This window comes from Cavia porcellus, unplaced genomic scaffold, assembly GCF_034190915.1.
Source record: "Cavia porcellus strain 051 isolate PalLab524CR breed Dunkin Hartley unplaced genomic scaffold, mCavPor4.1 scaffold_21, whole genome shotgun sequence".
Classification (NCBI taxonomy): Eukaryota; Metazoa; Chordata; class Mammalia; order Rodentia; family Caviidae; genus Cavia; species Cavia porcellus.
The window spans coordinates 27,418,070-27,441,834 of record NW_026947504.1 but is presented as its reverse complement, the minus strand read 5'-3'; the positions used below and the strand labels follow the sequence as shown (position 1 = coordinate 27,441,834).

The following is a 23,765-nucleotide window of genomic DNA, read 5'->3' as shown; positions in this document are numbered from 1 at the left end:
GATTAACTTTTCATGATCGCTTTCTATTTTAAACAAACTTATAATTTCATTTTCACAAATAAAAATTATTTTGAATCTGATATTCTGTCCTCGTGTTGGCTCATTCTGCTGTGTATCCTGTCAATGGAATTTTTAATCTCCTTGATATCTATTTGAATTTTTTTTGTAAATTCTTTCTTGTATTGGGCATTCATGGTTTCCATCATTTTCCTGAGCTCCTCTACATTTTTATGTGTACTTTCACTTTATTATGCCCATCATCTGAAGTTATTTAAGAAATTATTTTTGATTTGCATTTTTTCTAGAGCCTTATTCATCTGTTTTGTTACTTCCACTGATAACACTTCAGCGAATGAAGGCAGGTAGGTTCTGAATCTCTCCACCTCACTGCCCTCTTGCTTGCCTTTGAGGAGCTGCGTATCTGGACTTGCATATGGTTGCTGTGATTTCTCATTTTCTAGATTTTTTATTTTAGTTTGGCTCCTGCATTGATGCTTGTAAACTGTTTATGGTAGGTATCTTTAAGGATAGTTTTGGGAACTCTTAGGAAGTGACTGTTTCTCAGAGATGTCTTCCAGTCATAGCTGGATTTTTGTGTCTTAAGTCTGTCCCTCTGCTTCAAATTACTGGAGATGAGAAGTTGCCTATTTTACCTACTAGATCCTGGTTCTTTGGCACTGGCTTGTAGTGTTGTTTGCGATCTTCAGGCATTCTTATCTCTGCATAAACAGAACAACAGCTGATCACTCCAGTCTTTTTCCCTTCCTGAAGAGGAAAGTTGCATGTTATCAAATCTAGTGCCATCTTGTCCTTGGGTATACTATGTCTCTGGGAGACTTCAAAATGAAGAAAATTATTTTATTTGTAGACAGCTTGGCCACTTTAAAATCTTGATAATGACTACTGGCCAGAGACAGATACCTTTAATTTTGCTACCCTTCATGAATTAGTGACTTCTGCTACCATGATGACAAATGGTCAGAGATTCCTTACATTCATGCCTTTTTTGTTCCCTAGGAATGTCCCTGTCTTACCCAGACATGTGAGGTAATCCAGGTGCTCTTGGCTCACTCCACATTGCCAAATCCCATACACCCAAAAACCTCACTGACCCTATAGATGATTTACATTCCATTCTCACTCTGCCACCCACAAGAATCTTCCCATTCTCTTTTGTCACAGTCTGTACCACCTCCATCTTCTCTATCTTTTCCTCTGTTTTTCTCCCCACATCCTCCTTTGATCTCTACTCCACTATCACCATTTTCTCCTCCAGCACACTATAGCAGTACTGGTACCACCCGCCCTCCACCATCTTGTTACCCCTCCTTATCTCTGCCTTATTCTTCTCCTTATCTGCCACCGTCTTGTTGCCCCTCTCATCTGCAGCCATCTTGTCATTTCTCTGCCTCTCCCTCATCTTCTTCCTCCTTCCACCCTCTGCCATCTTCTCACTCCTCCCTGTACTGTATTCTTCATCCTCCTTCCCACTGCCTTCCTGTGATTCCCTCCCTTCTGTCACCACCTTCCCAACCTCCTTTGTCCTGGCATTCCCCACACCCACTGCTTCCCCTTTCCAATGTGGCTGGCACTGAAGGCTTATTCCATATGTATGATGATTTCTTTATTGCTGAACTTTCTCATATGTCCTACTGTGTGGGTTTCACTGCTGACCCTTATAAATACATCAGCATTTACTTTTTAATTTAATTCTATGATTTAACCTACAGTGATCTGTATCTTATTCTTACTTCCACTCTGTCTCCTCAAGAAAATGATGAACTGTGGCAGGAAGTTCGAGATGTGGCAGATGAAGACCATTAAACAGGCTTCTTATGGGCTGCCAGTGCACATGGAGACACAGCCATATACAACCCTCTGATCCTGTGGCAATCATAAGAAGGCTTACTTCCTGAAGACAGCCAGCATGGCCAAAGACAGACAACCAGATTCATTCTTGTGTGAAGACTTGCTTCCTACAGTCACCCTGCACAGGCAGGGATATACAATCAGACCCACCCTTGCACACTAGCCACCACCAGTGGAAGGCTTGCTTCATGAATACAGCCAATAAGGGCAAGGAGATGCAGCCAGATATTCCCAGTGCCTGCAAGTTGCCACTGGAGATGCTTGATTCCTTTGTGCAGCTAGCAACCAGAGATACAACTCTTGTGTGTTTCTACCATCAGGGGAGTCCCAGTGTAGACATAAAGACTGATAGAAGGAACAACCCTGTCATCACACATCCCTGGCCATTTGGGAAGCCTCAGTCTAGCTGTATGTGTCTGGAAAAGCCTGTCCCACACTTTGATAACTCCTGTGGAACTTATGTTCAGAGAAATCCAGTTCCCTGAGATGGGATAGGATGAGAATCCTATCCCATTCCCCTACACAGCAGAACAGCAACAAACTTGGAAAGTGCCTGGGACACCACAACTAGCTTTTTGGGATGAACCTAGGAGAATTTAAGTATAAAGGAGCAAAAGGCACTCTCAGACCTCTAACTCACACAGACCAACTCTGGGGGATATAGTTATCAAAGAAAATAGAAGTCACATTAATGAAATATCCAAAAGGATAGCAAGTGAAGTAAAGAAATAATTTCATGAGGCTATAAATGTAATGAGGTCAGAAATAATGTGTTAGGTAAAAAAAGAAATTAAACATAATGAAATAGTTACTGAGCATACCTTAAAGAAGACATAGATTAAAAATAGAAACATAGGAAAATCATATAATCCTTGAATGAACAATATAGGAAAGGTTTATAATGCATGAAACAGATTCAAAGAGATATCCAGGAAATTAAAAAGTCAGACAAAATCTGGTAAAACTGCTTGAAAGATACTGAAGATAGACTTTGATGTCTTGAAGATAAAATTTCAGCTAGCAATCCTGAAAGCAACGTTCTCTTAAAACTACAAGGAATCACGAAATGATTCAATGATTTCATCTAGTTCCTCCTTCCATTTCAGAAGTTATTTTGAGTGTGTATGAAAATTAAAAACTGCAATAAGAATGGAACTATTAACAAATACTATTCATCAATTCACTAACAATATATGGAAACATTAAATTCAAACATGCAAAATACTGTGTTAAAAAAAAACATTCTGAACACAGCAAAATGTGTACAATTAAGTTATTATATTTGGTAATCAATGTTAAGTATTAATAAACTTTCTAAATTTACTTTCTAAAGTGGTGAAAAATTATTACTAGGTAAGAAATACGTTTACAATGAATTGTTGAACATTCTTCAGAATTCACAGGAAGCATCATATCATCTTTTAACAAAACACCATGTAGGCAGTGTAATGAAAATCTCAGAGAAACGAGAGATAGAGGACAAATGAAGAATAACAAATCGTATGCATAAAAAACAGACTCGAAAACACAAGTATGGAGCAAAACTTTTGATTATGTGATTCAACAAGTATCTCCTTCTTTAAAAAACATTGAGTGCATTAAAATACTTTAGGCAAAATCCTTTCTGCATTAATGATAAGTTCTAAAACCAACTCAGGTGTAAATATCACTAAAAATAGATTGTGAATAATAATAAATAAGAACCAAGAGAAAGACATGTCGACACAAGTCTTACATTAGAAAATGAAATTTAAAGAAGATAAATAGAAAGATCTCAACAAGTACTGCTATAAATTCACTCCGGAATTTTGCTGAATTTAACACAAAAAATCAGTTCATTGTCATTTGAAATGCAAGAGCCTTTCGTATCCCAAATGCTAAAAGGGATTTGTTAGAAAGGAAATGAAAACCAAATATCAAAATAAAGTTTAATCAGCATATTTAAAGGACACATGTCTTAAAGAGAAAAAAACATAGGATACATTGAAAAATTGTGAAATTCAATGATATGGAAAAAACTGATCATAATAAAAATGATTGAAAAAGACAAGTGGAACACAAGGTAAAATTAAGTAAAATAGGCAAACACAAAAAGATTTATTTAAATTGTAGAATAAGAAATTTCCAGACTAATATGCAAACTCAAAAGATGACTTTTATAGTTGTTAAGATTAAGAGTATTATAGGAAAAAGTAAAAGTAATTTGTTTACTGATGTAAACCCATGTTTTAATCTAATAACTAACTCATAAAACTGTTGGAGATTTTTCCTGGAAGCACTGTGCTTTACAAATGATATTTTTTTTAACTAGGAAGGTTTCTTATTTACTGGAATGTGTTTTATCTCTGAAGTGATGCAGAGAATTTCTTTCTGGTCTTAACAAAATAATGTAGCACTTAGGGACAAAGATGCAGCCCAGAAGCCCTGCTCCAGAGACCAAGATGGAGAAGACCTCCATGGCCACCATCACCTTCCCCTTGCTGCTGTGGTACACGGGGAGGAAGGTGAGCCACATACTGCAGAACATGAGCATGCTGAACGTTAGGAACTTGGCTTCATTGAAGGTGTCAGGCAGGTTCCTGGCCAGGAATGCCACAGTGAAGCTGAGCAGGGCCAGGGAGCCCAGGTATCCCAGGACACAGTAGAAGGCTGTGAGGGAACCCTTGTTGCACAGGATGATGATGTGACCATGTTCAGAGTGTGCATCTTTGTCAATGTATGGTGGGTTTGTCCCCATCCACACTCCACATAGAGTGAGTTGGACCAGGGTGCAGATGGGGATGATGTAGTTTGGTGCCCTGGATATCAGCAACTGCCTCATGCTTCTGCCTGTAGCAGTGATCTTAAAGGCCAGCACCACAGTAATGGTTTTGGCCAAGACAGTGGAAACCACCACAGTGAAAACAACTGCAAAAGTGATCTGCTGCAGGATGCAGGTGGCTGAGTTGGGACGGCCAATGAACAGTAACGAGCAGAGGAAACAGAAGGTGAGGGAAATGAGCAAGGTGTAGCTGAGAGCTCTGTTATTAGCCTTGACAATAGGAGTGTCTTGATGCTTTACAAAAAGACCAAGGACAGCACCTGTGAGAACAGTAAGACTCAGGGCTGTGCCAGCCAGCATCTTCCCTATGAGGTCTTCATGAGCCAGGAAAGTCACAGACTTTTGGAGGCAGTGGTCTTTCTGTATTGTGGCATACTTGTCATCAGGGCACTTCACACAGTGCTCCATATCTGCTGAGAAATTCAAATTGTCATTAGCTGAAGTTTATTAGTTTTCACCATTCACCCAACTGTTCATAGAATTTCATAGGTCTTCCTAAGAAAAATTGTGTTCTTTTGATTCTGTTTCTTTTCATTTAAAAGAACTTTTTTTCTATTTCTAGACAAGAATCTTGAATGAAAAAATGAACTGAGTTACATCAACTCTCCCTTCAAAAGTTTTTATATTTTGAAATAATCTTAATCACAGTGTTGTCCAAGCTGCCCTCAAGTTTGTAACCCTTTTGTGTCACCCTCCTGGAGTGCCTGTATTCTAGGTCTGCATCAACAGGCCCAGGTTCTCATTTAATTTTCTAGACAATGAGCAAAGAAATGTTATATTTACAGTGTTTCTCAAGCATTGTTCCCCTTTACAGTTCTATATTTTCATAGAAAAATAAATTATGTACCTATCTGTAACTAATCTCTGTAAATTCCTGCTTTACAGATTTGTTCCATGAATAACCACTTGACAAACCCAAATAATCTGAGATTTGCACACTGCCCAGTAGGATATTTCCTCCACTCCATGAAAGTCTGAAGCTTTCTTGAAACATCACATTGCAGTTTGTGTAACAATTACATAGTTTTATATAGGGCAAATTGTAAAATGATAAATCCTCCCATTGTTGACCACTTCTATCCAGGAACATGCTTTCTTCAATTATTTCAGCTTTATTACTTGAAATTCTTTGGACTCATACAGGAGAGTATGCTGTACTTTCAGAATACCTATAAATGTTATAAGTATATCACTAATGCTTTAAGATTTCATAAGTGTGAATTTGTGTAATATCATCTTGGGAAGGGTAATGACTCATGTACAGCAATAGATTACTTTTCAATTTATGTCCCACAACCACGGATTCAATTATTAATTTCTGTGTGCTTTACATTTACAAACAAATACTGTATAAATTTATCCTGGATATATTCTTCTTTCCCATACTTGATTGGTTTTATATGTTTTTCTGAGTGTTTTGTACCAACAGGGACATGTAGCATATCTGGTAGGAGTCATAAGGAGTATTCTACTGTGACACTTGCTTTCAGAATTTAACTCCAAAATGTGTAGTTTACTTTAGGGTTGTATAAACGTCATTTGTAGAATGTATGAAGTTTCTTCCTACCCTTAACTTAATAAATGTTGCTTTTTCTTATTTATCATTCATGGAAAGGATTTCAATGTTATTATATTTCCTTCATTCACTGATAGCATTTCTAATTTTTAAAGACATACAATACTAAATTATATTTAATAGACTGAATTTGGCCATGGATTCCCTATTTAAAATATGTGTGAATTTAGAATAGAATGTGTCAATTTCATTTCCAAAGGAAAGTGATATGTAAACTTAGCTTCTTGTGATGACATTGTTTGCTGGCAGTAACATAGTGTAGCCTCTCTCTCTCTTTTTAAAAAATACTAATGTGTTCATGTTTTCAGTACATAATGAGTCCATTCATTGCAGGGAATTGGTACATGTACACAACACATCATAATTCTTTTTCTCTTTCTCTATTGTCATTTATTGTGCCAGCTTCTAATTCATTTATTTTTCTTATAAATCCTTGTACATTTTATTGCTATATATACAGATTAACACAAGACTCATAGGACAAAAGACATATAAAACTTATAAGATAATTATACTAAGTCAATATTTTTTAATAAACTGTCCATTCTGTATTACAGTAACTTTATCTCCCTTTCCTTTTTCCTCTTTGTTACTTTTCATTATATTTTTACATGTTGAGTTTTTCAAATGAGATATACTATGCAATGTTTCCACTCATGGGTGAGATATACTTAACTTTACATGATGGCCTCAAGGTACATCAATTTTCTCCCAAATGAGTTAAGTTTTTCCTTCTTTATGATGGTAGTAGTCTGTAGAACTCCTATGTTTTATCCTAGGTATGTCCTCTGAACTTAACTGATAGTGTTACTTTTTCATTTTTCTGAATGAGTTTTAGTAAATCAGCATTGGCATGATGCTTTAAGCATTGAAATTTCGCCACTGGTATATCTTTTTCAGTTTTGAATCCTGACAACATTTATTTTTATTGTATTTTATTAGTACCTATTAATTTTATGAACTAATAAGTTTCATTGTAATATTTTCTATATAAATATGTTTCCCCCCCTTCCTTCCCTTATACCCCTCCCACCTAGTCCCTTCCCCTTCTCTAGTAACAGTCTCCCTTCCACTTTATATCATCCTTGTTGATCCCATATATCATGGAGGATTTGTGATACTTCACTGCATGAATCTGGCTTATTTCATTTTTTATGATTATCTCCAATTTTGTTATTGTTCTGAAAATGTCATAATTGCATTTATTTTATGAATGATTACATTGATTCATATACAATAAATGTCTTTATTCACTTTCTAATGGCATCTTAGGGATACTCAGTATATTGGCTGCTATGCATTGTGTCCAATAAACATACACACGAAAGTATGTGAGTAGAATGCTGACCAATTCCTTCATGCATATACTATGGATGATATAGCTGGGAGTAGGTTAGAGAGAACTTCTTTTAATACTTAATCCATATAAATATTTAGGGAAAATATGAAACTAAGAATCCATATTTGTTAGTAGGGTTTGGTCAATTTGTTTTATTTTTTCTTACAGCTGTCTAGCTATTGTTATGAATCTGGCTTATTTCATTTTTTATGATTATCTCCAATTTTGTTATTGTTCTGAAAATGTCATAATTGCATTTATTTTATGAATGATTACATTGATTCATATACAATGAATGTCTTTATTCACTTTCTAATGGCATCTTAGGGATACTCAGTATATTGGCTGCTATGCATTGTGTCCAATAAACATACACACGAAAGTATGTGAGTAGAATGCTGACCAATTCCTTCATGCATATACTATGGATGATATAGCTGGGAGTAGGTTAGAGAGAACTTCTTTTAATACTTAATCCATATAAATATTTAGGGAAAATATGAAACTAAGAATCCATATTTGTTAGTAGGGTTTGGTCAATTTGTTTTATTTTTTCTTACAGCTGTCTAGCTATTGTTATGAATCTGGCTTATTTCATTTTTTATGATTATCTCCAATTTTGTTATTGTTCTGAAAATGTCATAATTGCATTTATTTTATGAATGATTACATTGATTCATATACAATGAATGTCTTTATTCACTTTCTAATGGCATCTTAGGGATACTCAGTATATTGGCTGCTATGCATTGTGTCCAATAAACATACACACGAAAGTATGTGAGTAGAATGCTGACCAATTCCTTCATGCATATACTATGGATGATATAGCTGGGAGTAGGTTAGAGAGAACTTCTTTTAATACTTAATCCATATAAATATTTAGGGAAAATATGAAACTAAGAATCCATATTTGTTAGTAGGGTTTGGTCAATTTGTTTTATTTTTTCTTACAGCTGTCTAGCTATTGTTGTTGAGTTTCACGTAAACATTCAAATAGATTGGTGTAGAACAGTGAACTATACACTACATGTTCATAAGGAAAATTTCCACAGATCTGAAGAAATAACAAAATTTTTCATTATGATACTATTGTTATTGAAATGTGTCTTTGTCAGCTTCTTCTAATATATTCATTATTGTCAATTTTTTTTTACCATAATCAACTTTGGTTCTCTTGAGTTTTTTGTGTTTTAATTTCTTAAGAATTTCTTTTACTTTGTTTCTCAACTTGCATTTTTTGTTTCAATTTTCTGTTTATTACCTAATTTTTTAAAATATTTCCAATGCAGAATTTGTTTTTTAATAACTGAATATTCATAGCAGCACATAAGTATAATATGATATATGCAATTGTCATAAATTTTTTTGCTTCAGCTTTCATATTTGATAAGTCACTCAAATACAGGTGCTTGTTAATTTGTATCTTAAATTATTGTATGAGAAATTAAATTTTTGAAAATTGTTATTCAGAAACCAGAAGTGTAAACAACTTAATGGAATTGTATCACACTCTGAAACGCCATAGAGAATACATATACAAGTTAAAATAAGTGACATGATCAGTCTTGAAATACTTCAAACCAAATTTGAAAGCATACTAAATAGATTGCAAAATAAAATCTCATGTCAGCTGTTAAAATGTATTAGAAAATATCATCTATAAAGGTGAGTCTACCATGTCATGGTTTTTCGTCATGTCAACTGTTTCCAAAGTCATTCAAAATTCTTTAGTTGTGCGATTTGGTAACTTTTCTGTACACTGTCTCTATTCTCACCCTAATGTTATCTGTGTTTTAAGGACACAGAATTTCATTTTTAGCCTTTTGAATAACATACAAGTGGGAATCAGTCATTTGAGACACTTCTGCTAATTCTAAACAAGAATTTATGTCACCTTACTTCTTCTTGGTATAAAAATGAATGAGTCAATTTCTCATCTCTGCTACAAAACACCTTACATGGAGAACATAGAACAAGAGAATTTCTTGTGGTCCGATTTTCAGTACATAGTCATTGGGCTAAAGGTCATAGTCAGCTGTTCATCCCAGGGAAGCAAACAACACAAAGAGAGATAGACCAAAGCCACACAAATGAGGCAGGAGGCGGGGGCGGGATCCCTCTGTGAAAATGCCTCTGACATTCTCCTAAAAACATAGATCCCATCACTCATTAAATCTCTTAGACTGAATGCATAATATTCAGCAACTCTGTGGCACAAACTGTGATTCAGGATTATGTTATTTCCTCTACTGACGCGTGACTTATGGTACAGCAGAGATAACATGCTAGTAACTGATGTCATAGTGTACTCCAGGTATGTATCACACTAAACATCTATCTCTATCTCAAGTAAAGCACAGTCTCTCTGAGCACCTGCTTTCTACCAAGTTCAGTGCTAGATCCTGAAAAGTAAGAATATTCTGGATCTTCATCTCCAATTTAATGAGGTTTCAATCATGTGCATAGCTGTTGTTTAACAATACTAGTGTTAAGCTTTATTGGAGATGGAACTCAGGTGGTAGGGTGGGAGAAGCATTCTCACGTAAAAATACTATTTTCATTAGGTCTATAAAAGCAACTCAGAATATTTTCAGAGTATTTCGTGTGCCTGTAATTTCAGCTACACAGTAATTTGAGACAGACTGGTGAAAAGTTGCACGATCTGTCTCCAAAAAAATCACAATAATAACAAAAGATATGGAAATATGGTTAAGCATGAGGGAACCAGTTGGCCCTACCCTTACCAATGTCAGAAGAAAAAAGAAGTACAAAAAAAGGAAAAAAATGAGTCTATGAGTACATACAAAGGAAGGGACAGAGGATGTGCTGAGTTGCACAAATAAATTTCCACCTGCCAGAAGAAGGAATTTTATCATCACTATCCTTTGGAAGTCCTTTTTCTATTTTCTGGGGTAAATATGAAATGAACATGAAGAATGTCTCCCTAAGACACACTCTTACCAGTGTCATTGGTGATCTCATTCTCTGGGCAAGGGGTGCAATCAAAACAACAGGCAGGTTTTCCTTCCTGAGAGGTTTTCCTGAATCCATGTTGACAACTCTCACTGCACACAGAGCGGGGCATCTAAGGAAAAAAATACAAGTTGCTGAGTTCTTAAAAATGTATCAATCTTTTAGAACTGGAAAGAAAAACAATTTGTATACATAAATAATATTACACGTATGAATGCATGAGTGCCATATTTAACATCATAAAATTTATAAACATTTAAAAAATATAATTAAACAAATATGCTCCTTTCCAACTCATTGGAAAGCTAATAATCAATGAGAAAATTGATAAAATTGAAATTGAGATATTTAAATGCCATTGTTTCCCATTACATAAAATTTGGTATACAAAATCCACAGCAATATTTTGGTTATTTATTGTTACTGAAGTGCTTTATAGTTATATTGAATGTACCTCTGTAATTCCTGTGGCCCACTCAATCATATCATCAGATAAAGACAGTCGTTGGCCTTGTGGCACATGTGGGGTAAATGTTCCCAATTTGACCTTAAGTCTAAGGCCTTCTGGAAAATTCCAAAAATTTAGAATGTCATACTGTACATCCACTTTGCTTCTGTCATTCAAATTCACTTGGTCTCCAGCAGGATTCTTAAACTGAATGTTCTTCAAAATTGGGTTGAGCTAAAAGAGACATCATCCTCTGCTGAACAGGACTTCATGACTAAGACACAAATGAACTAGGGAAACCTTCTAATTATTTTTAATTTTTATTACATAATGCAACATGGTCACTGGCATTTAATAAAGTAGAATAAATGAAGTATCATTGAAGCAAAATATCTCATTTTTCCTAAAAAATCGATAAATCTCAGGAGAAAAATTGTATCCAAACTAACTTAAATAAAATTTTCATGCAAGTTAGAAAATAGTCTAAGATATTTTATTATTTTTAACTCTCATGTTCCCACAGCTTGTAGTTGCAAAATGAAGATTTCAGAAGCAAATAACCCTGCAGCATGAAGTGAAAAATTCAAGATTATATATTTAATATAGAGTTTAACACTACATAAATTCAATAATACAAAGAGTTCTTTTATACTAAGTAGCTTATGAAAAATATTTAGTTTTGTATAATAAATATATTATCTGAGTGGACACATTCGTGCTTAAGAGAAAAGCAATGATCTGGTCTTCTATTGATTTTTTGGATGACAGTGCTTTCTTGTTAAGTGAACACTCCTACAAAGCTCAAGATTTACTTCCTTAACAATGACCTAGTATGGAATCATTTGTACTTTTGGATGTCTTCTAAACTTCTCACACACCTAGATTACATTGCATGCCATTTAAAAAAGTAATTTACCTGCCATGGGGAAAACACTGTCACTTTCTTGTTTTCCATCAATGACATTTGAGCTTGTTGAAGAAGCATCTCATGGAGGGCATGGGCCACCGCATACACAGCATTGTGTACATTGTGGCTCCAATCGGTCATAGTTGTGTCAAAATGACTTGCAGGCAACTGCACCAGTGAGGCATTGGGTGAGCAGTCCTTCAGGGAACAGTCGGCATCAGAGAATGAGCAGTGGAAATTGTTGAACCAAAATCTAGTGAGGTAAAAGTCATCTGGGTATTTAGAAGGGTTAACTTCTTGCACAAACATTTTGAAATCAGAAATTTCTTCACGATGGTTAGAAAAAATGAGAGTCCCATGGAATGAATTGAGGATGAAACTTTTCCCAGTCATGCCAGCATGCCACTGTGAGTTTGTCACCCAGACTTTTTCTGTTAATAAGTTCTGCTCTATGTAATGGTTCACATCATTTAGGAAATCAGTGTCATAGTAAATGATCACCACATTCACTTGTGATGTTTCCTTGGTCAAAATAATGTGTTCCTTTGCAGCTGCCATATATGATACAAGATGAGTTGAGACCATTTTCACAAATGCTACACAGATTTTGTTTCTGTCCATCTCCCCTGTCACATCTGAGAGGAACTGAAGTCCTTTATGACCTTCCATAATGACCAGTTCTACCCATGTCCATCTGAAATGAAGCAATAAGGAAACCATGGCAAGGACCAGAGATGTGTCCTTAGGGGCTGCCTGATAGATAGAAGGAAACTGTCCATTGTCTCCTAGCACAGGATCAAAAGACCCAAATGTTACCTAAAAGGAAAGAAAATTGGAAGGAATATAAATGGAAAGTGTTGACAAAGCATGAGCTCAAACCTGGAGAATACTATATAACGGCAGGACGGCATTGAAGGAGATACTATTCATCCAGTCTTTCTTTTCATCTCACTTCACTGAAGCTTTCTAGACATCAACTATGAAGCACAAATTTTTAGGAAGAATTTTTGCTTCTTTCTCCCCGTTTTTCTGTAGACAAAAAAGCTTCTGAGCAAATCACTAAGTCTCTCTGAACTTATAAATTGAAATTTCACAGTGGTTAAGATGCATTTTAACCAGGATCCTTCTTCCACCCTATTTAATCATCTCAGAATGTCCCCATCCAAGACTTGGTTTTATTTTTCCTAATCTTACTAATCCTCACCTGTGGAAATTTGTAGAGCTCTAGCAGAGTTCCAACTTGAGCAGAAGCTGCCCATGATGTTCCTGTTAGCACTGCTACAGACTTGTTTTTTCTCCTACAGGAGTAATTAGGGATGTCACTCTGTCCTGTGTGAAAAATGAGGGAACTCTCCAGCATCTTCCAGTGGCTGTAAGGGAAGTTATGGAACTCGTATCCCAGAGATATGTTGGGTAAAAGATGAGGATTCTTGTTGATTTGTTCAATGGCAAATAGGAAGGCTAGAACGTTCTGGTAGCTGTTAGGCGTGTGCCTGCATAGAGGTATAGAGGTCTTTATTGTAAAAACTTAATCTACTGCAAACCAGTACCATAGCATTTACGAATTGAATGTTCAACTTCCTCCCTTAAATTCATGTTTTACAAACCGAGGCATAAATGTGACAGTATTAGTGGTCTTGTTATGGGAATGTACTTAGGGCTAGATGAGAACCAGAGGAAGGATTTCTAATAAATGAAGTAACTGTCTTAATTTCAGGACAATTGTTTCATCTTTCTGCTATAGGAGTATACATTGGCCAACTGGTAAGCTAAAAAGCTTATGATTTTGCATTTTGTGAGCCAAAACTTTGACATCTATAGTTATTGTTTTAATCACTATGTTGATGATGTCTATTTTTATATAGCAGGAAAAACTCTGGTGATATCCTAACTATGGTTATACAACCAGGAAATTAATTCCATCTTTGGGAGAATAAGTTCCGATGCTGTGTTAGATTTTATAGTTAACAGTTCATATTCTATCAGTGATACACATAGAAATAGAAATAACAACAGAAAGGGGGAAAATGATATTGAAGGAAACATCTGTGAAACAATAAGAAATTTGATTGGGGGTGAATATGGTCCAACAAAAGTCTGAAATTATGTTACCTAACCCTCTGCCTCAGCAAAGTAATGCACCTGAGCAACAAAGTCAATTCAGGAGGTATTCCAGTCCTAGACTTACATTATACTAAAAATGTATGTGATTAAAAACAGCGTGTTATTGGCAAAACCTGACTTGTAGTTCAATGAAACAGAAGAGAACATACAGAAACAACCCTAGGTACACTTACCCATGTTATCTTTGACATGGATTAAATCTCTTCATTAGAAGAAAGATAGCATATTCAATAAATTATGCTGGGAAAACTGACATGGTAATGGTTGAAGTAGTGCAAAGGCAAGACATATATATATATATATATATATATATATATATATATATATATGACAGAAGAAGCTATAAAATTCAATATTTTAAGAAAATACATGAAAAATAATCAATTGAATTATTAAAACATAACATCAATAAAGCAACATCATGTGTTTTACAAAGATCCATTTGGGCAGTTGCTAAAAGTAAATATTAAGGAAATAATATTTGCCTGCACCATCTGAAAAAATGTACATTATATTTGCAGTTCATCATTTGATACTAAAAGTAAAGTTTTTAAAATATACATAGGTTTGAGCCCAGTCAATTTACTTCTCAGCATTCACTTGCTTTAATCAGACAATGTGCATATGTATATTTCCATACTGCATCCTAATAGCTATCAAAAATTTATCTATAAACTTCCTTATTTTAAAGACATGAGAGAAGAATCCACTTAGAAATTTAGGAAGTTACAAATTGTGTGAAAAGGTGAATTTTATCGATTTTACAGGACATATAATGAATGTACATAAATTATCTTGAAACATGATATAAATGTCAAAATATGATGTGCAAGAAACATGGTTTACAACACCATGGAAACAGTACATCCAACTCCAAATGTAGTACATATACATGGGTTCAGAAAGGCCTAATATATGATTTTGACTATTTTAGTTATTAGAGCCATGGCATTTCTGGATACACAGACCATCTCCTCCTGTAAAATATTAAACTTATTTTTGCAATACATTATAGATATGCAGAGGAAAATATATGTACTTTTCTTTCAAAATTTGTTTTCAAAATGTTTATGGTTTTAGTAAAACTAAAAATTGTCTCATGTTTCCCTTAGTACTTCTTCCCAGTGGGTATGTAAGTCAGCCCGAACATGAAAAGTTGTGTCCTTATTAAATAAAATACTAGTCTCAAAAAATGCAATGGTTATTTTTTAAAAGGTTTCAACGACTTGACAGTAGGGTTCTTTGATCCACCCACTCCATACTCCTGCCACACTTTCACTGTCTGAAAAAAAAATTCCACAGCATATAGCAGAATTAAAGCCCATGGAATGTCACGTCAGCAAGGAAAACAGATAATAGAATTTGAAAGCACACTCGCATGTAAAATATGACCTGCCTGTACTGCAAGTTGCTCCAGAGACTGAGTAGAGGGGATATTACACTCAGGTAATATAAAAAGACCTTGTGTCAAAAGCCATAACATTATGGGGAAAAGTGTCCAGCAACCAAAGTATCATCTGGCATTGGGACATGATGATAAATATGAGAAAGATACAGATGCCACCTGTGAAAGTGAAAGATCCATATTTCCTCCCCTGCCATCATTGCTTGCAATTACAGGAGGACATACAGCTTCACCATTTGATAAAACCCAGTCAGTCATTGTGTCAGTAGCATCCCGTCCCACACAGGGACACAATGAATCTGTTACAGTCCTCTGATTCTGTATAAAATCCAGTAATTACCTGTATATTTGGCTGCAGGACTGATGTCAAGTGTCTGAGAAGAGAGCGTGCCCATGTGTGCATGTGAAGAAGAAATAATATGGAGGCTGAAAACCTCACACACTAACTATTCCTTATTCTTGCCTCGTTTTCAGGATTATGCAGGGCACACTGCAGAAATCCATGATATGCACATTATGAGAAAGTAACTGAGTATCTGCAGTACAAGTCTCCTCTAGCAGGAGGCTTATGAATCACAGTGGGTGCTCTGTAGTCATGCAAGATATTTAATTCAATACTAAAGAAAATAAGAAGGCCCAGTATTGCATACAGAATATGTTTGTTATCCAAAAAAAATTAAGAATTGATTTTTAAATCTTTTATTCATTTGAAAGTCACTTACTATGCTTGGTAGATTATACCTCCAATTTTATTTGATCTAAAATAGTTGTTTTTGCTTGTTTGTCTTGTATGTAAATCTTTAAAGAGATCAACTAATGTACATCACACTCTGTCTTAATAGTTCACATTAATTATTATTGGACAGGAAAAATCCACAAAGAATGTTGTATATTTTCCATTCTTATCACATTATGAGAAAATATTATCATTTCATTTCTTTCTAAGTGATATTAAATTTGCACACCTTCTAATCCTTATTATTTTAGAATTCTCCAATGTAAGGTTTTTTCCATTTGTAAAAAAATGTGTAATCTGTGGAGTTATTATGTCAAAGCATATGCTTGTTGATTGTCCAATACCATTTGAGCAATGCAAACCAACATCACATTGAAATTTGTAAAGATGTAATTTTTCTACAATTTCTTCTCCACTTATTATCTGAAACTATTTTGTAATGAAAAGTGTCCTATTAATTTTATCTTATCACCATTTTTGAAAACTAATTAACAACTCAGAAAAATTCCACAGAAGATGTTATGCTTTCATTAGTACCACCACTGCAGTATGACTCCGACTATATTAAGAATTTCAGTTGCACTCTCAGTCAGACAGCTGCTTGGCACTGGATTCAACATAATGTCTCAGACCCTGATTCTTAAGAATATGAATCAATGTGCTGTGCAGTGGCAGCTCGGCTGAGGCAAGCAGCATGGACAGCACAATAAGGCAGAGAGTGATGAACTTCTAACACTGAAAAGAGAAGGCTAAGGACATTAAGAACTTATTTTTCCAGTTTCAAAAGATGAGATAGATTGCAAAGAATTTCAAAATTATTCCTGGACAGTACTTTACATCCATGAGTGGGGAAAACAGAGGAGCAATAGAATGAATATGATTGTAATCACCCACAAATGCTTAGAGTTTATCTTCCCTGACAAAAAAGAAAATAAATACATGAGAAAGACACTTACAGTGCTATAAAGGAGTCCTTCAGAGGCTTCAGTTGAAAAAATTCACCATAGTGTATATAAATAAAAAGGTAGAAGAGTCCCCCAATCATCATATCTCCTTCTTTGTACACACTGGTACTCCTCCCATATAGGCAGGGTTCGCTTTCAAAACTACACACTAAGGGAGGGTACTGCAGGAGAAAGAACACAATGACCAACAGCAGCATCTTAGAGAGTGACAGAAAAGTCCTGTCTACATGAGGAGAAGCCTTACTATTGCAGACACATAAACACATACATCATGTGCGTTTGTTTTAAATCAGAATTGGGCACACCCTTATGCCCCTGACTCTTTTCAGAAAACCTCCCAGAGGAACCAGGAAGAATTTGCCACCATTTGCCTCCTGGGTTCCGCATCTGAGGTCTGGTGATCAGGTGAAAAACACAAGTTGGAAATTATATTTGAGCATCCATCTGTCCACCTTGAGGCACCATGACTCATCCAAGTTCACTGCTACTAACCCCTCAGAGGACACCCATTCTGACAGATTTGCTTCTCAGCCTGTGTCAATAAGCCATCTAGGATGTTATCTATGGATTACAGTAGAAATTCAAGGCTAGGTGTTCACTGAAAAGGCATGAGGTGGCAGAAGTACAGAGCCAAAAACATCTGTGTATCATGCAATCCAGAGTATCAGACAGTGTCATATACCCAGGTTTATTGCATCCATCACTCCCTAAGTGGCACATGCTTATCTGCATAAAAGTCATTGCACAAACTCACATGAATATTTCTCCATTTGTGGAATGCCAATAATTATCCTCAATTCAGGAAACCAAACCCCCAAATCGTGATCAGTACAGATAAAATAAATTACAACTTTTATTTTAGTTTTATTAACACACATTTGCAGTACACGCAGCTTAAAGTCATCTTGGGGAGTTATCAAGTACGTAACAGAGCTTGCCTCTTTTTCTAATCCTGTTCCCTGTCACCTCCCCCTTCCTTCTCTAAAAGACCTTCATGCTGATTTCCTTCATGGTTTTACTCCTTTACATACCCAGCAACAATGTAGGAGAGTCCCTTTTACATCACAACTGCATGAGCATTTATTTTCTGACTTCTCCATGACTGTCATTCTTTCTAGAGTAAGATGGAATCTTAGCATTGTCTTAATTTGCATTTTCTAATGGCCAGAAATGTTGCATATTTTTTCACATACTTGTTGGCCATTTATCCTTTTTTGCTTTCAGAAGTGTCTGCTCATTTCACATGCCCTTTTCTTTATAGGATCTTTCATTTTAGGTGATCTAATTATTTTTTACATATTCCACATAATTGTTCTCAGATAAATTGCTGGCAAAAATGCTTTCCCATTTTATAGGAGGTGTCTTCATGTATGAAATGATTTCTCTGTTGTGAAGGAACTTTTCAACTCAAAGGATTCGCATTTCTGATTCTTAATATTATTTGTTCTGCAATTGTGTTTCTGTTTAAGAAAACCTGTCCTTTTCTCATGTTTTTAATTTTCCCTTCCTTCCTTTCTCTCCATCCCCTCACTAGTGCCCCTTCCCACTTGAAAATTTGTTTCCTATTTCATGATATCATTTATACATTTGTTTCCTTATTTACACTTTCAGCAGAGGAAAAATAAAAATCAAGACATAGCATGTCCAGCTACAAATTTAGTATGATGAATGTGATTATTATATATATGTAAACAATACCAATAAACTTAATTAATGATTAAAATCTCCCAAATAGAAGAAAAATAAATTTTTTCCTACAACTATGACTTTGAGTGTTTTGCCTAGTTACCTTCCAGTAGGTTGAATATTTCTGCTTTATCATTTAGAGTTTTGATGTATTCTGACTAGTTTACTACTTGGTGAGACATATAGGCCAAATTTCAATCTTTCATAAACATATCTGGTTTTCCCAGCACCATGTATTAAATAGATTATTTTAACTCTACTCTATGCTTTTGCCCCGTGTAAAAGATCAGCTAGTTGTGTCTGGAATGCCTTGGTCCTCTGTTCTACTCCACTGATCCATGCATCTGTTTCTGTTGTAGTATCAACCAACTTTATCACTCCTTTTTGCATCATAGCTTAAATTCAGGTATCACGCCCACCCTTGTTGCTCTTGTTGATAAGACTTTTTTTTTTTTAATAGACTAGGTCTCCTCTAGTTCCATGTAAGTTTTAGAGTCGATTTATCCTTGTCTGTGATACGTGCTATTGATATTTTGACTGGCTTGCATTAAATCTGTACAAAATCTTTGAGAATATGATTATTTTAACTTTATTGTTCTGCCTACCCATCAGCAAAAGCATATTTCCATGTTCTGATGTTCACTTCAATCTCATTTTTCAGACTATTGCAGTTTCTTTTGTAGAAAAATTTCACTGTCTTTGTTAGGTTAATTTGTCAATATTTCATTTGTCTTTAGGTGACTGTGAATTGCATCATTTTTAAATTTCTTTCTCTCTGAGTTCCTTATTGATGTACAAATATTATTCATTTTATGTTGATATAACATCCTGCTGCACTGCCAATGTTGCTGTTAATTAGGAGTTTATTGGAGGAATTCTTTGGATCTTCTATATCAGGTATGTTATTTGAAAATAATTATGTTGAATTCTATTTTTGTATGTATACATTTTAATTCTTTTTCTTGCCTGATTGCTATGACTAACATATTGAATACTATGTTAAAGAAAAATGCTGACAGTGGTTATCCTAGGTCTGTTGATGAGTTTAGATTAGAGTTAAAATGCTTTTAGTTTTTCTCTGTTTAATACAATGTAAAATGATGTTTTCTCATAAGTAAATTTTAGTAAATTCAAGAATGATCCTTCTATGCCTATTACCTTCTGGATTCTTATTATGAAAATGTGTTGGATTGTGTCAAAGGCCTTTTCTACATCTATTGAGCTAATTACATAGATTTTGACCATGTATCTCTCTATGTGACATATTATGTCTATTGATCTGTGTATGTCTAACCTTACTTTCACCTCAGATTGAATGTATGAGTCATGATACATGATCATTTGATAATGTGCAGGATTCTACATACTAATGGCATGCTAATGAATTTATGTTTATATTAATTAAGAAGACAGATATGTGAATTTCTTTTTTAGTTTAATTTTTATCTAATTTTGGAATCAATATGATGCAGGATAACGTTAAATACTATGGAATATTTGCACCACTTCAAATTTCTTGGAACAGCTTGAGGAGGATAGTAGATACATCACACTTGATGTATTTGTTAAATTCAGCAGTGAATCAATCAGTTTATTTTTCATTTGGCATATTCTTTAATACTGTCTCAATTTAATTGCTTGATATTAGATTTTTCAGGAATTTTCTGTCTGCTTATCTTTGCTGAGTCTAGTTCTATCTGTACATGTCTTCAAAAATTTCCAATTGGTTAAAATACAAGTTTTAAAAGTTACTCTGTTCTGAAAATTGTTGGTGTGTTTTCTAATTTAAACTCAACCCAAATCTTCAAGTGAATACACACTTGGGGTGAAGTGTTTCAAGCCTAAAAGAAAAAAAAAAAACCTTTCTATCCAGATTGATGTACCTTTCAAACTTTCTTTCAAAATTGATGGAGAAATAAGATATTTCCATGACTAAGAACAACTGAAGAGATTTATGCCCACCAAACCAACTCTAGAAAGACTACTAAAAGGCATACTACACAAGATAAAAATGACCACAATTCCCAAAACAACAGCTAAAAAAAACTCACCAGTTAGGCCAAACAACTGAAAAAGGAAGAAAAGCATGAAACTATCGTCTGGAAAATAAACGAGAAAGTTAAGTCAGTACACATCAGTTATAACCATTAATGTAAATGGCCTCAATTCATCAATTAAAAGAAATAGATTTGCAGAATGGTTCAAAGAAAAGGCTCCACCAATATTCTGTATTCAAGAAATACATTTAACTCAAAAAGAAACTCAGAAACTGAAACTCAAAGTATGAAAAACAATACTCCATGCAACAGCAATCAAGAAAATAGAAGGGGTAGGTGTTCTGTTTGCACAAAATATGAACTTCAAACCAAATATGATCAAAAGAGACAAAGAAGGTCACTACATACTTGATTTTTAAAATTTTATTTTAAAACAGGAAAAACTAAACAGAACAAAACAGAACAAAACAGATCAGAAGAAAACCATATAAGTAACACAAATTTCAAAGCAAGACAACAGGAGATCATCACTGGCTAGCATGTCTCTAGTTTTCTTTTAAATAGTTGTCCATATCTTCACACACAATGAATTCATACAAAACAAAATAGTATTAAACTGATCAGAACAGAGTGATAAATGCATAGGCTTTCAAATCCAGACAATAGGAAAATCAACAATGGCTGCCATAATATTTCTAATTGTCTTCAAAATCGCTGTCCATACCTTTATGTATGTTGAGATTAAACAATAGAAAACAGACTAAAATCTCTCTGAACAAAGAATAACAGCTTTACTCTATTTCACAGCATGATGATACGGAATCAGCAATGGGTACTATAATGTCTCTTTTTATTAAAGTAGCTGTTCATTTCATCACGCATTATATAATGAAATCTCATAAACTGTTTAGGAGAAGTTCTATGCATGTATAAGTCTCTACATGTACGCCTATCTTTTCTGTATTAAAGGGAACAACAAAACAAATAACTGCAAAAACACAAAACAAAAAAGACAAATAAATAACAATAGCAAGAGTCCAAAACACTGATAATATAGGCCTTCAAAACAAGATCGTACAAGCATAACTAGGGCTGTTTTTCTACATAATGCTGTGCAAGGGTTCCTCAGATCACCAGACACTAACGTGCATGATATTTGCAATCCTTTGAATGTTAACTGTTTTGTTCCAAGAACTTATAGCATCTTTAGAAAAATCATCTTAGCTATCATAAGTGTGTTATATAATTTTAGATACTTTTTCTTTTCTCTTTGTTTTTATTTCTTCCTCTTTTCTCTGAGATATTATTTTTCCCCTTTGAGCAGATTCTTATCCTTTTCCTGTGTTTATTGAGGATTTTGTATTTTATGTACTCTTACCATTTTTTAAACTAGGGGGACTATATGGTATTTACACAGGTGAGTTTGATTTATTTCATTTATGAGTATATTCTCAAGTTGCATCCATTTTTTAAAAATATTTCATTGTGATTATTCTTTATATTTGAGTAGTACTTCACTGTATAAAAATATCACATCTTTTTTTATCCGTTCCTCAGCTGATGGCCATTTAGGTTGTTCCCAAGATCTGGCTATTACAAATTGTGCTGCTATAACCATGGATGTATATATATCACTGCTATACGATACTTTCAGTTTTTCTGGAAATATTCCCATAAGTGGGATAGCTGGGTTAAATGAGACTTCCAAAGTCAGATTTTGAGAAACTTCCAGACTGATCTCCAAAGTGGTTTCACCAATCTGCACTCCCACCAACAGAAGAGTTCCTTTTCCCTGCAGCCTCTCCAGCATCTGTTGTTGGTAGTTTTCTTTATCCTGGCCGTTCTCTCTGGAGTGAGATGAAATCTCAGCGTGGCTTTTCTTTGAATTTCTCTAATGACTAATGATGCTGAACATCTTTTCATGTATTTACTTGCCATTTGTATTTCTTCATCTGAGAACTGAGTAGTCATCTCAGATGCCCATTTTTCAACTGGGTCTTGGAATTTTGGGGGTTTCGTTATTTAAAATTCTTTATAAGGTCTAGACAGAAGTCCTCTGTCTGAGGGACAGTTGACTAAGATTTTTTCCCAATTTTTGGGTTTTATTTTCACTATACTGGAGATTTCTTTTGATACACAAAAACTCTTTAATATGATGTGATTCCAGTTATTGATTCTAGAAAGTATTTTCCATGCATTTTAATTCTTTAATTCATGAATTATTTCATTACCCATATGTCTTCAAGATTCCTATCTACTTTGTCTTCCAACAAATTTAGTGTTTCTGTTTTAATATTTTGATCTTTGATCCATTTAGACTTTAGTTTAGTACATGGTGATAGACATGAATTCAGTTTTAGTTTTTGGCGTATGGAAAGTCAATTTTGCCAGCACCACTTATTAAATATGCTATCTTTCTTATCTTTCTTGCAGTGAGTGTGTTTGGCCCCTTTATCAAAGGTAAGGTGTTTTTATCTTCTAACCTCTTCCATTGATCTTCAGTTCTGTTTTTATCCCAGTACCATGCTGATTTTAATACAGTAGTCTTGTAGTACAAGTTCAAGTTAGGGATTCTGATGCCCCCTGCCTTGCCCATGTTGGTTAGAATTATCTTTGCTATTCTAGAATTTTGCTGGTTCCAGATGAATTTTAGGAGTGATTTCTCCAGATCTGTGAGGTGTGCTAGTGGTATTTTGATTGGGATTGCGATAAATCTGTATAAAAATTTTGAGAGAATGACAATTTTCACAATGTTTTTCTTCCTATCCATGAACAAGTGATATGTTTCCATTTTCTGAGGTCCTCATCGATGTCCTTTTCAGGGTGTTATAATTATCAATGAATAGATCTTTTATTTTGCTTGACTGATTCCTAAGTATTTCACTTTTTTGCATGCTATTGTGAAGAGTGTGGCTT

At 34.7% G+C, this 23,765-nt stretch overlaps 1 protein-coding gene across 1 annotated transcript in view; it reads right to left on the bottom strand.

Moving 5' to 3' along the window:
* Positions 1-1,475: 1,475 nt before the first annotated feature.
* LOC100722106 (vomeronasal type-2 receptor 116-like) overlaps positions 1,476-23,765 on the bottom strand; it is a 55,733-nt gene continuing 33,443 nt past the window's right edge. The window contains exons 2-7 of the mRNA XM_023560411.2: positions 13,141-13,429; positions 11,946-12,752; positions 11,036-11,263; positions 10,570-10,693; positions 4,230-5,100; positions 1,476-1,590 (exon numbers count right to left, since the gene is read on the bottom strand). Of these exons, the coding sequence (XP_023416179.1) occupies positions 1,476-1,590; positions 4,230-5,100; positions 10,570-10,693; positions 11,036-11,263; positions 11,946-12,752; positions 13,141-13,429 (2,434 nt within the window). The remainder of the gene's footprint in view (positions 1,591-4,229; positions 5,101-10,569; positions 10,694-11,035; positions 11,264-11,945; positions 12,753-13,140; positions 13,430-23,765) is intronic.